This window comes from Drosophila innubila (genome assembly GCF_004354385.1).
Source record: "Drosophila innubila isolate TH190305 chromosome 3L unlocalized genomic scaffold, UK_Dinn_1.0 0_D_3L, whole genome shotgun sequence".
NCBI classification, from domain to species: Eukaryota; Metazoa; Arthropoda; class Insecta; order Diptera; family Drosophilidae; genus Drosophila; species Drosophila innubila.
The window spans coordinates 16,659,863-16,677,041 of record NW_022995376.1 but is presented as its reverse complement, the minus strand read 5'-3'; the positions used below and the strand labels follow the sequence as shown (position 1 = coordinate 16,677,041).

The 17,179-nt window shown below is 39.2% G+C and overlaps 4 protein-coding genes across 4 annotated transcripts; all 4 read right to left on the bottom strand.

Annotated features, from left to right (window-relative positions):
• Positions 1-774, bottom strand: LOC117787138 (collagenase-like). Its single transcript, XM_034625578.1, has 2 exons — positions 661-774; positions 1-591 (listed from the first exon to the last, which is right to left on the bottom strand). Exons 1-2 carry the CDS (start codon positions 772-774, stop codon positions 1-3), a joined length of 705 nt encoding a protein of 234 aa, XP_034481469.1.
• Positions 775-1,507: 733 nt separating this feature from the next.
• LOC117787164 (serine protease 1-like) lies at positions 1,508-2,401 on the bottom strand. The gene has a single exon (XM_034625611.1). The coding sequence runs from the start codon at positions 2,389-2,391 to the stop codon at positions 1,561-1,563; it is 831 nt and encodes a 276-aa protein (XP_034481502.1). The 5' UTR covers positions 2,392-2,401; the 3' UTR covers positions 1,508-1,560.
• Positions 2,402-2,695: 294 nt separating this feature from the next.
• On the bottom strand, positions 2,696-3,125 carry LOC117787665 (serine protease 3-like). Its single transcript, XM_034626243.1, has one exon. The coding sequence runs from the start codon at positions 3,100-3,102 to the stop codon at positions 2,770-2,772; it is 333 nt and encodes a 110-aa protein (XP_034482134.1). The 5' UTR covers positions 3,103-3,125; the 3' UTR covers positions 2,696-2,769.
• Positions 3,126-9,179: 6,054 nt separating this feature from the next.
• LOC117787135 (rho GTPase-activating protein gacZ) lies at positions 9,180-16,975 on the bottom strand. Its single transcript, XM_034625575.1, has 5 exons — positions 16,476-16,975; positions 16,219-16,321; positions 10,140-10,413; positions 9,737-10,083; positions 9,180-9,678 (listed from the first exon to the last, which is right to left on the bottom strand). Exons 1-5 carry the CDS (start codon positions 16,973-16,975, stop codon positions 9,475-9,477), a joined length of 1,428 nt encoding a protein of 475 aa, XP_034481466.1. The 3' UTR covers positions 9,180-9,474.
• Between the last annotated feature and the right edge of the window lie 204 nt (positions 16,976-17,179).

Genomic DNA, 17,179 nt, shown 5'->3' with positions numbered 1-17,179 from the left:
TCATACATGCATTATTTGAGTGAAACCAACAGGAAGGCGATTCTCACAGTGGCCAATGCCAAAGGAGCTAATACCAATAAGTCGGGCCTTATCGGAAGTGACCAGAGGACCGCCAGAATCACCATGACAGATGGAGTTGCCTCTTAGAGTGCTAGCGCATATGATTGCATTAGCACACAGTTTAGCATTTATTTCAGTGCAAAATTTACTATTGATAGTCCTCAGGTAGGTATATCGCAGATTTTCGGACAGTGAACTATTTGTATTGGTGCTGCCCCAACCAATGGCAGCGCTCCATTCCATTTTCTTATAATACGGCGTAGATTGGCTATCGATAAGGGGAATCTTATTAACCAATCTAGTAAATTGGATCCGGGGAGTGTTGATCAGGGCTGCATCATTTTCATAACTTATTTCGTTGTATTTCGGATGATTAAATATGACGATGGACTCAATTATAGTTCCTTGCAGATGTTTAAGTGAAGCATACGAAATCAGTACTTTTGGTGCGTTAATTGTGCAGTGTGCTGCTGTCAGAATCCACGTTTCGCCAATAATAGAACCGCCGCAAAACAAGTGATCATTTTTGGGCTCGTTTCGAGTTATCAGCAGTCACACAATGTATGGAAAATCACCTTCCGCTGCAAAATTGCCATTGACAATACGACTCTGATTATTGTCAGCCTGAATGCCTTTGACCACTTCCTTAACTGAAGATCCCAGTGCAAATACTGAGGACAAAGTAAGTATTAGAATTACTTGAAACAGCTTCATGTTTACAAAAACTTTGTTGTCTACAATGAATTTGAGCTCTCCCTTATATACTCCAGTGAACAGAGCAGTTTTCTTTGTAGCTACCAATCTTAATTATGTTAAACATATTCGTTGTCTTTTTTTGAAATACTTTTCAGATCAGTTATAAATGAAACAAATTGATGGATTTATTGACTAAATTGTTTCCAGTAAGTTTTCGCATTCCGCAAGCACAAATTGCAAGTTTGCTAACTGTTTTTTTTTTTTACCTTCAAATAATCATAAATCATGACGACCCGTTATATACAAAGGGGCTATTCGATAATATATTATCAGCACTGTCGGTAAGGGTAAGCAGTTCAGAAACAAAGTACAAACCGCACCGCTTGCTTTCCTTGCGACTATGACGGCAAGCAGTGAAAATACTTTGGTCTGTGAGTAAACTTGATCACACCACCTTTCATTCTTACTTGCAGGGAGTATAGTTGTTCACCTACTATTATCATATGTACATGTAACGCTTTGAAGGAGGAGTCGCATTTATGGTCCAAATAGATCACTTAAGGTGTATTCACCGTCATATTGAAAAACGCATAATTTAGTACACAGCAGGATCAATCTATAATTAAATATAGATAGCTGTTGATTTAAATTATATTTGAGTTAAGCAAATCAAATTTGTATATAAAAATAAAGTTCTTTAAGATAGTTTTTATTAGTATCTATTCAAATTATAGAATAAAATTCAAAAACATTTTGTGATGCAAATTGTAGTTTATTTAGTTCAAGAGAGATCGAGACATGTTGTTAGTCTATGCCTGTGTGATCACGTATCCAGTCCCGATGAGCACTAACTCGGCTAAAACCAGCTGGCAAGGAGCTACGGGTGAAGAGTGTAAAGGAGCTAACACCGACAAGTTTGGGTTCGTCATGTGTAACTAATGGACCGCCAGAGTCTCCACTGCCGATAGTTTTGCCTTCCGAAGTGCTAACACATAGAATGTTGTCAGATTCTCGACCAATCCCTTTCCAGCATTCATCTTTGCTTAGAATCTGCAAGTCGGCGTACTGAAGATCCTCTGGTGAATGACCGTCATCAGAGGCGTCTCCCCAGCCACTGGCTATAGCCCAATTACCTTCATAGTCATTGTCGCGATCCGCAAGCTCCACTTTGTCGACTAATTCTGTGAAATCCACATGGGGAGTCTGAATGAGTGCGACATCATTCTCTAGACTATCATCATCATAGCCATCATGCTGAATAATTTTATCAGCGCCGACCTTATGACTAAATTGACCCTCTCCACGTTTAGTCGAACCATAGAAAATTTCTATAGACTCAGCGTTATGTGTGCAGTGAGCGGCAGTCAGAATCCATGAATGGTCAATGATGGAACCACCACACGCTGAACCCTTTCCATTGTTAAGAGTGATGCTCAGAAAGACTATATATGGAAATTGACCTTCCTCTGCCTTTTCCCCATTGTAAATACGTTTCTGAACAGTAAAATTTAAAGGCAAGTCCTTGGGAGAGTGAGGGTGTCCTTCCCATTCCCATTTAATTCGACGAAGTGAAGACGTCTCAGCTTTAAGTGCCAAGAAACTGATCAGGGCCAGAATGAAAAGTGTCAACTTCATGGTTACAAAACTGACTGTCTTTAGCTTGAAGAACTCGTCTTTATATATGTTCAGATAGCTTTGAATTTTCCAATCAGGTGTCTTATATTTTATGAGCTGCAATTTCAAAAAATATTTGCAGTAAATTTCGGACTTATGGAATCCTTATATACTAATTAAGTATTATCTGGCGAGCCCCCATAATAAAGTTGATGGATCTATTGAGTTCTCTCTGCATTAGTTGGTCGGTTCTCTTTAAAATTTTAAAAAGAGTTCAAGTCTCAGTTTATACATTATTATTAAAGCTTTTCACTTACTTAAAAAATTCATTTGAATTAGTCATTTCTTTTATTATATTTGCTATAAATCTTAACGGATAATGTAAGCAAATTAAGTTGTTTATATGCCTGTCATTCGGTTAATCCAATCTCGCACATGGGTTATTCGAGTGAATCCAGCAGGAAAGCGACTCTCGCAGTTGCCAGTGACAAAGGAGCTAATACCAATAAGTCGGGAACCATCGGAAGTGACCAGAGGACCGCCAGAATCACCATGACAGGTGGAGCTGCCTCTTAGAGTGCTAGCGCATAGGATTGCATTAGGAGGCAGTTGAGGAAAAAAGGCAGTGCAAAATCTAGTTCTGATAGTTCTTAGGTAGGTATATCGAAGATTTGTGGATGTTGGACTATCTGTATAGGTACTGCCCCAACCACTGGCAACGTTCCACTTCATTTTCACTGCTATAATACGGCGCAGATTGGCTATCCATAAGTGGAATTTTGTTAACCAATCTAGTAAATTTGATATATGGAGTGTTGATCAAAGCCGCATCATTTTCATAACTTTTTCCGTTATATTTCGGATGGTTATATATGTTGATGGCCTCAATCACAGTTCCTTGCATATGTTGGATTGAACCATAAGAAATAAACACCTTTAGTACGTCAATTGTGCAGTGTGCTGCCGTCAGAATCCACGTTTCGCCAATAATGGAACCGCCGCAAAAAAAGTATTTAATTTCGGACTCTTTCTTAGTGATCAGCAGCGACACAATGTATGGAAAATCACCTTCAGCCGCAAAATTGCCATTGACAATACGACTCTGATTATTGTCAGACTGAATGCCTTCGACGACTTCTTCAGCTGAAGATCCCAGCGCAAATACTACGGTTAGAGTTAGTATTAGAATTACTTGTAACAGCTTCATGTTTGCAAAAACTGTGTTGTCTATAATGAATTTGAGCTCTCCCTTATATACTCCAGTGAACAGAGCAGTTGTTTATGTAAGTACCTATCTTAATTATGTTAAACAAATTATAGTTATTTCTTGTTTTACTTAGAAGTACATCTCGGTTCAGTTATAAATGAAACAAAATGATGAATTTGTTCACTGATTGCAACAATGCTTAAGAAAATTAAAACTCGTCTTACATTGTAGCATAAATATTAAATTGTTTCTAGTAAGTTTCCGCATTCCGCAAGCAAAAATTGCAACTTTGCTAACTGTTTTTACCTTCAAATAATCATAAATCATGACGACCCGTTATATACAAAGAGGCTATTCGATAATATATTATCAGCACTGTCGGTAAGGGTAAGCAGCTCAGAAACAAAGTACAAAACGCACTGCTTGCGACTATGACGACAAGCAGTTTAAATGCTTTCGTATGTGAGTAAAGTTTATTACAGACAACCTTTATCTTAATTGCAGAGAGTATAGTTGTTTGGTGTGCAACACTTTAAGTTCTTATTTATGGTACGAATAGACCACTTTAGGAATCACCCTATATATTTGAGATCAGAGAGATGAGTTTGTCTCTGTAGTCATGCTTCCCGACATTAGTTTAAATAATTAATTTAAACTTGGCAGACATAAAATGTAGTAGAGAGCAGGATCGACAAATATAGCTACAATATATAATAACTGTTGAATTTAACTAAATTTGAGCTTTAGCTACGTAAATTAAATTATTGTAATTAGATTAAGTTGTTAAGTACGAAATTTACAAATAAATCATCTAAAGATATCTTTGTTATATTTGCTCTGTAATTCCATTAATTATTAATTTACAAGTATTCATTCATTTTGTTAAAATTTACAAAAACACATTTTGGAATCCAAATTGAAATTTATTTAGTACAAGTATTAAGTAATAGCAAAAAACTGATTCAAAGAAAAAGAGATCGATTTGTTTTTACAATATGCCTGTGTGTGTCTGTATCCAGTCACGATGAACACTAACTTGGATAAAACCAGCTGGCAAGGACGCATCGGGGTTTATAAAGGAGCTAACACCGTCATGTGTAACCAAAGGACCGCCAGAGTCCCCATCGCCGATGGTTTTGCCTTCCGAGGTGCTAACACATAGAATATTATACTAATTAAATATTATCTAGTGATCCCTTATAATAAAGTGACTTGATGGATCTATTTAATTCTCTCTGTATTAGTTGTTCGGTTATCTTTAAGCTTTAAAAAAAAGTTCAAGTATGATTTTATACATTATTATTAAAGCTTTACATTTACTTGGCTCTTTTGTAAATGCAAGGATACTCCCTTTGCCTACGCCTCTGTTAAGAAGTCTTTCAACTCCGTGTGACAGACTGTACAAATGTATTATTGCATTTGCATTGTTTTGCTTTCAGAGCTCTCTTTGTTGCTGCTTTTGGTACTTTTAGTTGATCGAACTGGCGCGGAAAAGTGCTTGCAAAAACTTTCAAGTTCAATCGATGGGAAAAGTTAATGGAAAATGTGAATGCGGCAGCAATTGGCACGATCCTTTGCAGGCGGCAGGCATATCACTTGAAAAATGTTGAATTCTGGTCAATAGCATGCAATTTGGGTTAGGCAAACAAGTCAACAGCAGCGTGGCCCGGTTCGAAACGGGCTCCGAGTTTGGCAAACATTGCGGCATAATCAGCATGGATGCGGACGGAGGGAGAAGGAACACGTCCAAATCTTTGTCTGCAGCATACTCTACGATTGGCCCGAGGGGGCATTGCGCAACCTCTGCCAATTGGCCAAAAATGCCACAAAAACATATTTGGCAACGTCAGAGCCGCAGTTGCAGTAGGAGTTACAGGAGTGGCAGTAGGAAAAGTTACCAATACCACAAACTGCTCCTGGGTCAATGTTGATGTTGATGTTGATTTTGGACATGAAAGGGGGGCGATGTTGCCAGTCAGAGCCATAAAATCAGACAGTCAATGAGCCAAATGGCCAAATAGCTGTTATTGTTATGGCCGCAGCCTGGCAAATTAATGAGGTGTCCTGTTGGCCATCCATGCATAATCATAGAGCCCACCAAATGCATCAGTTCGCCTACTGCAGTCATCGTTGCAGTTTTGTAATTGACCAGGCCGGCTGGGGATATGCAAAAGTGAGAGAGATAGACTCAATTTAGCCAGATTGGCAACTGTTTGGCATGGACTTTAAGGACATGACTTTAAGCAGCAATGCGACCAGCTAAGATTAGCATTTTCCGTTCAGTTTCTTTGCTTTTCACTCTACTTTTGGCAGTCAGTCCAACATTTCCCCAGACAATATTTGCATGAAAACTGTTACTGCCACTTAAGCATATCCTTGCCAAAAAAACTTCCTTTACATGCAGCGACAACACACAAAAAAGAAAATACTTGGCTGGTTGTTGCTTTTTATTGTTTTTTCTTTCATTTTTTTGTCTCTTGTCTCTGGCATTGTTGTAGTTTTAATGACAGCCTCCGAACAACGAGCAGCACTCAAAATTGTCGCCTTAATGTCAGCGAAAGCGTCGCGACGCCTCAAAGTATGCAACTTTTTTTGTTGTGCACGAAAAAGTTTTCATTTTTATGCCGAACCAAGTTAAGCGAAAACGCAGAAATGCTAAATGTTAGCACAGGCCTCTGGCTTTCAGTTGGATTTTAACATAACTGCTGAGTTCTAGAAATTATGGCTAAAATGTTGTGACAGTTTGGTGAACGCTTAGAAACAGATGAAACTTCGTTAAATTAAAAGTAAGGATTGTAAATATAATAATTTAAATTTTTTGTCTTATTTTCTGATCGTAAAAAATAAGAAACTATAATAATAATTAAATTAAAATTTTTATTTAGACATCATTGTCTAATTATAACTTTTAATTTTTAAAGTCTACTTTTTCGTGATTCTAAAATGCTGGGGATTAGATGGTTTGTTAAGAAATATACTCGAAGCTATGGTTTGCTTTTTATTTCCATCTTTCACAGTAAACCAATGCTCGCGGCATTTAGTTCCATTTAAATGAAAGTTATAAAAGTAGCTGTCTCGTCGTTTACCTCGCAGTCATAAAACACTCAGCGCTCATACGCCATGTGTTACGCAAACAAAAAAAAAAACAGGAAAACTTTCAAGACAGTGACAGACATAAAACCCAAACCAATCTACAGCCAAACATTTTTAATTAGCCTAATGAAAAAGTTCAAATGTAAAATTTTTTTTCGCAATTTTCAGAGAAACTGCTGCTGCTGTTGAGGGTACAACAAAAGAGACAACGACGGCTGACAAATGAGGAAAACGCAGCGTAAATAAGCGAGCAATAATTTCTGCCATTGTTCAGCTGCAACGTTAAGGGGGCAAAGAAAGAGGGGAGAAAGCGAGTTGAGAAATGAGAGTTGAGGCTTTAATGCGATGTCGCAAACAAAGAAATGCGACAAAATGAAGCAGGAGAAGGAGCAAAGAATGTTGGTAAATAATACAAATATGAAAGACGTCGCAATGTCGCTGCAACTGGAGAGACCCCTCTTACTGTGCTCCCCTCCTCTCTGTCGAGACCCTACCAGACTGAATTGTAGAGCCATTCTTCGCAATGGCTTTTGGTTTTGGCCGACTATTTTATTTGCCTTTGTCCTTCGGCCGATCGGCCATGAAAGCAAATAGCGCTCATTACGCAAATGACATTGGGGAGAGAGCGAGCTAAAGAGAGAGAGAGAGAATGGAGACATTGCAGAATGTTCAATTAAAAAACTTTTCATTTTGTTGAATGGGCGACCCAATCGAGAAAATGCTTACGACATAAATACATAAGTATATACACGTACACGTTCACATACATAAACCACTTAAGAATTATCCTCTTCACAGAAAGTAGGCAATGGCTCATAATTGATTTTCAACATTTGTGCCTTTGGTTGTTTTTGTTTTTGTTGCTGTTGTTGTTGTTGTTGTTGTTTCTTGGCCACTTTGGCTTATTAAATATTTAATGGCAAATTGTCAAAAGCAGGCAAGTGAATGACAGGCCTCTTATCCCTCCGGGCCGTCTTCTCTTTTCTGCGGCAATAATTGACAAATAAAGTGAATTGACAGCAAAAACTTTTGCCAAAAGTCGCGTCGAGCTCTCTTATGAATACTTTAGGCTGCTTAGCAGCACAATTCGAGCTGTCCGACTGCCAATTTTCCAATTATTTAAATGTTTTTCACTGTATTTCTTTTCTTTTCTTTTCTTTTCATTTTATTTACGCACGCATTCGTGTGTAGCGAGCCCGATAATTGCAACAAAGCAAAAACTTTTCACAGAACATGAAAGCAAAACCAAAAAAGCAGAAAAGTAGACAACACTTTGACACCAACAAGTAGAAGTATCCAAAGGAAGAGAGCATTTGGAATGAGCCAAAAGGAACAAAGGAACTGAAAAAAAGTCGCCGTTGGCTAAAAACTTTTTCCATGTTGCCATCGAAAAGATTTGCCACAACTTTTGCGACGACGACTGAGGAGGAAAAAGTGTTTGGCCGAGGCTGCAATTAAAAAAGGGATTACGTGGCTGGTCAGACTTTGATTTGGCCAGGACTGTTGCTTCCTTTGCTACTTTTCGATTAAAACTTGAGCAAATTAAAATTGTATAATGACGGTGATTAGGCCAACAACAGACTGCAAATTGCCGGACTTCAATAGCACAACAGATGATTCTTCATCTATTCTTTTAGGGAACTTCAGTGATATCAATACTGTAAAGGACAATGAACATTTCTTTTTCTGAATGATGAATAAAAGAATTATTTGATTATATAGAAGAAGAACGTGAATGACAATTTGGAATAATGATTTGGAAAATTAAAAGTGTAAAAGATTTGTTAAAGAGTTTATAATTAAAATATTTAGATAAAAATAAACAAATTCAATGTAAAGACGATGGGATCCCATTTCACATTTGTTTAATGCGTGTACAAAGAGAATGAGAAAGCAGAGAGGAGGCGAAAAAATGAAAAACAATTTGAAAGCCAATGGGGAAAACGGAAAAATGGAAATGCGCGGCGTTATTATTAATATAAATCTGAAACTGAAATTGTGTCGCACTTAAAAGGCGAACATAATTAACGTGCGAAAATTTATGATTTCGCAGCTGCTGTATGGAAATTTGCATAATGAGAAATTGATTATTATTATTTCGATTAAAAATATTTTTGTTTTTTGTATATAAATTAAATAACTTTATTTACTCAATTATATTAGGGTACTGAATTATTTACATATTTAGGTTTATGCGTTTTTATTTATCTTAGTTTAAAATATGCAATACATATGCTTAGTACATTTATTTACGCTTAACAATTGAAGCAGCAACAACATTTAACATATAATTTTTTAATATATACTTTATTTATTTATATTAATTTAATTAAATACTTATTTACTTTTAGGGCCAATTGAAATATACTGAATAAAATAAACAAGATACAAACTAAACTTCAATTTATTTCAACTCAAACCGAGTTGAGAGCAATTCGAAATCTGTGTAATATTTAGAGTGTAACAAATTCACAATTTTCAAATTTTATACTCTTTAATATGTTCTATCAATTTGGGGGCTTTTATTTATAGCCAAAATTCGAAACTAAACTAGAATTATTTTCACCATTTATCAGCTAGGCGTTTCATTTGCAGTATCCGTGTGAGTTTTGTGTGTCCTCTGTGTGCGTGTGTACGTGTTTGTGAGTAACTGTGTATATATGTTTGTGTTTTTCTTTATAGATTATCACATTTTTGTTATAGAATATTCAAGCAAAATGATTTTGCCCCATGCTTAAGTCTAAATGTAATATTGTGCTAAATTTATAGTAAGAGATCCTTAAGATCCTGAATTAAAACTTTTGCTACTGCTCCGCCTCCAGATTCTTGGCTCGCAAATACTTGAGCAGCATCTGCAGCGAATCATAGGTATCAAAGTCATCCAGATTTCGTCTCGAGGAGGATATATTTGTGGGTCTGGGCATGGCCAGAGGCACGGGCAGCAGCTCCGGCATCACGGAATGGTGGGTTATTAATGCCTTGAGACTTGAAAACTCCTTGCGAAATCCCTGAACATACAATAATTGTTGAAGTCATAGAAAATTTGGTCATATTGTTTAAGTTTACCTTGATCTTGTAGCCTCGCGGTGATCGCAAAATGATGTAGTTGGCAATGTTGGGACCCGGAGGCGAGGGAACACGCAGAGTCAGAGCATAACATCCTGGCTTGGAGCTGCTCTTGCGTACGAGAAAGGCGCCAGGACTCTTGCTCTGCAGCACCTCGACGGCAATGTCCCGCGAGATGCCCGCCTGATACCAACAGGCATCCTTGAGCTCGGCATCCGCCTCCTCCTCGCTGCTGTGTGTGTTGGCCAGGCTGCTGCTCCGTTGATTGGCGGCCAGAGTTGCCGCCGCCGCAGCCGCCGCATTGTTCATCCGCAGGCGATTGGCAAAGATCTTGGGACTGGAATTGGCTGTGAAGATTACAATTAGAACTGATTTTTGCTACTTCTTGGGGTTCATCTCTTACCGCTGCTGGTTTCGCGCAGATAACGCTTCTTGAGATTAAACTCGCTGTTGTCGTTGAGATTCACATTGTCCAGCATGGGAATGGCCGTCAAGGATTGACGACAGGAGTCTCCAAACTTGCTGTCGATATAGGAGTCCTCATTGATGTAGCCATTTGAGTAGATGGGCTGACTGTCCTCGCCTTTCAAGGCAGCTCCGCTCATGGGCGTCACATTGCCCACAAGGGGGCGTGACTCCTCGTTGTGACGCAGCAGACCCATGGTCAAACGCTTAACCTGTGAATGAAAAAAGATGGCGAAGCAGCTTTAAGATTTAACAGTTGTCTGCACTCGACTCGACGCTTAAAGGATCAAGAAAAGGCAGCGCGTTCAAGTGGCAACAAAATTAACTACAATTTAAACACCTTGTAAGCCGAGCTGGGACTCTCCGTTGGATGGAGGGGGCGGCGTGGCCGTGCCCTGCAGCCATAGACCGGGGGAGGGTCGGAAAAAAAAGAATTTATTACCAAAAACCGCAACTAGACAAAAAGCTTGGCGAAACGAGCAGTCGAAAAAAGTTTTTTGCGCCTGCACTTAAACAGGAAGCGGATGCTTGGACTAGGAATTACTTGCAGCAAGCAGAGGGAAGAGGGAAGAGGGAAGAGAAGTGGCCCAAAGAAAAGGCAGGCCATAAAAGGCGCATAAATTGCTGGCACAGACGCAAACGCAGACGCCGACTCGCATTGCAACCAACGCACGCGACCGACTGGCAGACCGACCGACCGACCGACGGACAGACGCTTAAAATGTTGCAAGCCATCCGATGCGGCGGATGCGGAAGTGGCGTGCTAAGCGGAAATGTGCCGCAGGACTAACAGCAGCACAAGTAATACAAAAAGGAACAGAACAGAACAGAAATATATATGGAAGCGAACTATGTGGGCATAAAGGAAACTGAGAACAGGCGGCGATAATTCAGCTGCACTTGTGCGCGCATGTTGAGATCGTGTTCTCTGCTGCCTTCATCCTCTATTTTTTGTATTTTTTTTGTCCCTTACTTTTTTTCTATTTTTTGAGGTCAGTGGCTTTGAAAAAGTCTGTCTGTCCGTCTGTCTGTCTGGCTGTTCACAGCGGCTGCTGCCTGCGAGCCTGAAAGTAGACTACAGTTCAGCTCCCCAGCCATAGGAGTGTGTGTGTGTGTGTGAGTTTGGCATAATTTAAGGCGACATTGACAATGAGACGATGAGGCGGCAGGCGGCAGGTGGCAGTGGCAGCGTCGGTTTCATTTGGCGGTTGCTTTACCTGGCGAGAGCCTGACAGCAATTGTTTGCTCATTGCTGCATAATTTAACAGGGCTGCATACTTTTAGGCTGCTTAAGCAAACATTGTTTGCATATTTCACGGCGCATTGCACAGTGATTTGCCTGGCAGTCGAGCTCATTCTTTTCCCACTCACAACACACATTTTATCCTGTACTCTATAAACACACACAAAAGGTGTGCTATGCTAACACTCACATACACATACATTGCACAACTTGCTGATATGAATTCATGTATATATTATGCATTTTCTAACAAAACACGGTACACCCTTCCTGAATACAAATTTTGAATACATTTTTGCAACAATTTTTGAAGAATTTTTCAACAATTTGGATTTGGAAGCTAAATTAACTTGAAATTGAATGCAAAAATGATGTGAGAAGTGAAGAGCATTTTAGAAAGTATAACTTAATAAATAAATTTGACATTTCTATTTAATAAATTGTGAACTAAAACTTGCAAAAGTTCAAAAAATTAAATTTTAAAATTATATAAATAGTTTCATTTCAAATATGAGCATAATTATATAAGGTCTTGCAGCCCAATTATATTGAATTAAATACGATGGAGTGTAACACTTTCCTTTTAAATTATCTTATAGAAAAAACACTATTTAATTGTTTTGTATTTTTGATAATATTATTTAGATAATGTTTAAAAATAAATTTAACAAACGTTATCATTTAAAGCAACTCTTAATCAAACAATGTGTGCAGAAAGCAGTTCGCTTACCAAATCATATCGTACCGTATCAAATTCAAATAAAATGAAGAGAGCAGAAGAGAAGACTGGGTAAGCAGGTATCTCAGGTGTGTTTGCCAAAGCACAGTCTACTTTTCGGTGCTTATTTTTTTTTTGCCAGGTCTCTGTTTGTTTTTGGGGGTTGTCGAGAATTGTAGCTCTGTCTGTGGCTGCATATTACTTTATTACTTGCTGAGCTTGTCAGACACATTTGCTGTTTGTTTTTGATATTTTGATGGCATTTTAAATTGAATTTTGTTTTTCATTAGATGGTCCACAGTCATTTCATTTATGTGCATAACATTCTACATTCTACATTCTACATTTTACATTTTGCTGGCTATAAACAAAGTGTGTGTGTTGCAGACTAATTGCCTCCGTTGGCTTAATGAAGTGCCTAGCAGTCCGGACATTGGCATCAGCTGTTGCCAAGAATTCAGCACGTGCAACAGCAGCAACGAATGTGGCCAAAAAGCATTTATGCAAATTTAATAAACTGCTTGACTTGGACAGCATTGGTGGCAACTGAGCCACGTTTAAATTGGGCAACAGATTGCGGCCTTTTGTGGGCGTGGCTGCGTGTGGCCCACAAAATATTATTTATGGCATTTGAGCCGAAAAATATTATTTGGCCCCCATGATACACGAGTAGGCGTGTCGCTTTGGCCGACCACATGTGGCTGCCTAGCTGCTGTCACTCAATGCCAGCCACACTGCCAGCAATCCTGGAAGGACGAGTGCAGGACGTGCAGGAAGAGGACTAGATTCAGTATATTTGGTTTGCTGTTGGGCTCTGAGGTTGTTGTTGCTGTTGTTGCAGTTGCTAAACAAACATTTAGCGGCAACGAGTCAACAGCATCGATGCATCAACGCCAGCAACAGGACGACGTCAGGATCAGCACCATTGACAGACAGAGCGTTATTTCCGGCATAGCCATGCTCTGTCTATATATATATATATGTATAAATATTGTGAGTATGGGTGTGTGTGTGAGTGTGTGTGTCTTGTTATGCGGGTAAAGTGCATAATGTGCCATCGCATTTGTCTTTGGCTGCGTTTCGGTCGCTCGGTCGCATGTGCAACTTGCCTGCTTTATTTTGCTTATCTGAAATTGAATCAGGCAGCCAAGCAGACGACACTGCGATGGCGATGGCAACTTTGCCGTCGGGCACAATTAGGGTAGCTGCCATGTTCACCTCCCTTTATTCCCGTGTCCCTGTCCCTTTCTCCTGCCTAGTACTACTCGTACTTTATGCTTTGGGCCAAAAATTAATTTGCTTATCGCGCTGCAGCCGCACCCTGCTGCCACAAAATGATGTTATTGACAGGCAGCCAGGCGGTGTATTGAAAAACTATGTAAAGTCAGTCCTGCCAGCTCTGCCAGCAACTGCTGCCACGTGGCGTATGCGTGTTATGTTTATAGCAAAATTGATTTATTGACAAAACAGAAACAGGAGGCGAGCCCCAAAAAACAAAAAAATATGAAAAATGCCAAAGCAAAGCATAAGAGCTGCCTCTGAAATTGAGTAAAAGCGTTGTGAACCCTTTTCGACATATGGTTTTGTTTTTGTTCTTCTCCATTCTTGTGTTTTTGTTCTTGTCCTTGGCGAGCATTTTGCATATATACATTGCCATTTGACTGCGGAGTAAAAGGGCAAAGAGATTGACAATATTTATGGCTTGCCATTAGAGGCAACTGATTGGTTTTCGCTTTCGTTTTTAGCGCTGCAGGAATTTCAATTTTGTCGAGTGTTTCGTTTCGATTGCTTCGATTGCTGTTTTGTAGTGTGACATGGCATTGGAATTTGAGTTGCTGTCGCTTTTTGGGCTGTGACTGTGGCTGCACTTTTGCTCCATTTAAGGGCCATTAGCTCAAAACGTAATCATCATAATGCGCCCCAGTAGCAATCCGGCCATAAATAAGACAAACACATTACGCATACGCCGTGTGCACACAGCATACACCATAGAGCATAGAGCACATGGCACAAGAGTCTTTCTCAGAGTTTCTCATATGAATAAACTCGCACGTACTTATCGCATAGACTATGCTCGACTGCGCACAGCTGCCTCTCTGCTCCTATGATTATATCTACATATCTATGTATAAATGTCTGTGTGTGTGTGGCTGTCTGTATGAATATTTAAGGCGTAAAATTTATGAAAACAACGTGCCTCAACTCAAAGTCGAATACCGCGTCTTCCGTCCACGATTTCTGTCCCAACTAAAGGCCAAAGTTGTGCAATGCTAAGTTTTCGGGGTTCTGGTCTCCACGTGACAAAAAATGACAAAACATTTGATAAACATTGCACATGTGAAACAGTTCGACATCTCCCACTATCTCACTTTTCTCAGTCTACGTGTTATGACAATAGCCTCAAAAAAGGGTAGGAGAGTTATAACAAAAGGCAACAGCTTATCTATGACACAGCAAAGTTTGAATACTCTTGCAAGTTCTCATACACAAATAGTTTCTCAGCTTATGTGCAGCTCCTGAGGCTTACATAGTTTTAAAATAATTCATAAAAGTTATATTTACAAGCGCGTCAAAGTGTAAAGTTCAGGTTGCTTGCCCTTGTTTTAGGAAACCGACTACAAACATAGCTATGCTAAAGTTTCTATTAAATTTAGATATTGTTTTTCAATTCTTTAAGAACGCAAAAGCAAAGCAGAATTTCTATTATTAGGTTGAATAAAAATTAATTTATTTAAATAGTTTAAAGTAATTTTATGATGAAATAAAACCAAGATTATTTTCAGAAGTTTACTTATTGTATACCAAAACTAAATAGATTTCAAGTATGTAATTTTTAACAGCAGATTTTTGTGATTTCGAAACTATCAGGTGTGTTCCAGCAATCTCCAGAGATTTTGAAGAGAAATGTTTTTCAAGACACCCGTTCTAAATGTTGATCTTCCTAACATGTTAGAGATTTAATATTTTGGAACATATTTTTTTACATTTTTATTCAATTTAAAAATATTCTAATTCAATTTAATAAATAATTGCTTTTTTGTTGCTTAAGCGCTGTTAGAGATTTGTAGAGCACACCTGTATGTTCGAAAATAAAATTTCTGAAATTCCAGAAAAACTGGCAATTCGTCTGGATGTCTAATAAGCAAAAATCTTAGACGAAATAAAAAGTAAAGCCTACTTTTGGGCGTAGCCGTAATAAATGTCAGTACTAAAAGCTGAGTACTGTGAAAAAAATATAACGTGTTCACTTTACTTTGAAAAGATAAAATTTTTAGTAAAGAATAATTTAAAAAAAAAATGAATTATTAAAATGCTAAGCTGTTATCTTAAAGGAAATTTAATTTTATCTGAAACTATTATAGTTTAAACGAAGCAAATATTTGAATTCAGAATTTCTAATCATACATTTAACTCCAAAGCTATTAATACTCTTAAAGAAGCCATCGCAAACCTTACTTAATAGTCGCTATACCCTAGCTGACCAAGCAAGTGAATACAAATGGCATCAAATGGTGTGTAAGTCTGCAAGGGCTGGGTCAGCTGGGGTTTGGGGGCTGCTCAAGCAATTCATTTGGGGTGTGTCTAAACTTGCTTCAAGTTTTTTCTCTTCCGGTTCTTGTGAATTGCGTGCAAGTGGAAAAAGTTTCGCAAAAAGTACGAAAAAAAAAACGAGCTCGTCGAAGTCGCCCAAAAGAAAAGAAAAGGTTTAGCTGAGCTTAGGCAAAAGCTTTTGATGTCCTTTGGGCACACACTTTATTCAGCCAATAATTCATAAGAAGCGTCAAATGCAGCAGAATAAACAAAACCAAACAAAACAAATCAGCAAAAAAAATATAGGATTCATAAATTTGAAATATCTGCGAAAAATTGTCGATGACAAAAACCAATAAATGGCCGCAGTTGCCATCGCACCCTTATCAAAGTCAGAGTCAAAGTCAAGGCGCAGAAAACACATCTAATATGCAATGATTGAGGGGGGGTTGACCTTTGATCTGGTTTGTAGTCAAAAAACGGAAATAGATTGAAATTCTTAAGGTTTCTTGGGGGCTTTCTTACCAGTGGTGGTTTGTCCGTCAAACGCTTGCAATTGTTTAGCTCTGTGGGTGAGTTGTCCTCATCGGAACTGGGCGTTTGTGCCACCTTCTCGTTGTCATTGCAGCTGTGGAAATTAGGGGGGAAAGTGGGTGGGTTTAGCATATGAATTTGGTCAGATTGTATAGTCAAATAAGTGTATTATGTGGTTCAGTGTCGGATGAACATGAATAAAGCTCTCTGTAGGGGAATCCAAGCCACATGCTCTCTACTGTACTCACTTGAGATTCGCCTGGGTGAATAGCTGCAATGGACGACGTCGCCCCAAGGTGGCTGGCGATAAAGGTGTCGCTGTTCTGCCCCTCGCCATGCTCGAATGGTGCTGAGAGGATCTTGTCACTGTCGTTGCTGTATTCCTGGCATTATCATGCACTTTGCCCAATTGTTGTTGCTGGCGACTGTTGCAGGAGGAGGAGCGAAAGCGGGCGCCAGTTATAACCGCTGCCAGATTGGCGGCAATGCGATTGTCGAAGCGATTAAAATATGAAATCGAGTTCGAATTCGAGTTCACATTCGAATTGGAGTTGTTCAAACTGTCGGCAGTTGGTGACGAATTATTGCTGCTGCTGGCGCTGCCATTGCTGTTGCTGTTGCTGCCGCCAGCAATTGTTGCTGTCGCTGTGTCTGTTGCTGCCGTTGAGCTCTTCTCATAATCCAAATTATTGTTGGTTATCATTGTGGCGGCTTTGGCTTTGGCTTCACTCGCCTCGCTTTTGGGCATTAACTTTAGCAGTGTTTTTGAATTATGTGCGCATATAAAAACGCTGCGGGCGGCTTTTGTCGCACTGCGTGTGATCCCCGGCCAGGACGAGAGCAGCAGCAGCAGCCGGAGCAGGAGCAGGAGCGACCGCCAATGAGGGCGGCCTTTATTAAATTCTCTGCTTCTTTTTTGGGGTGTTGGGGGCGCAGTCTCTGACGGGGAGAG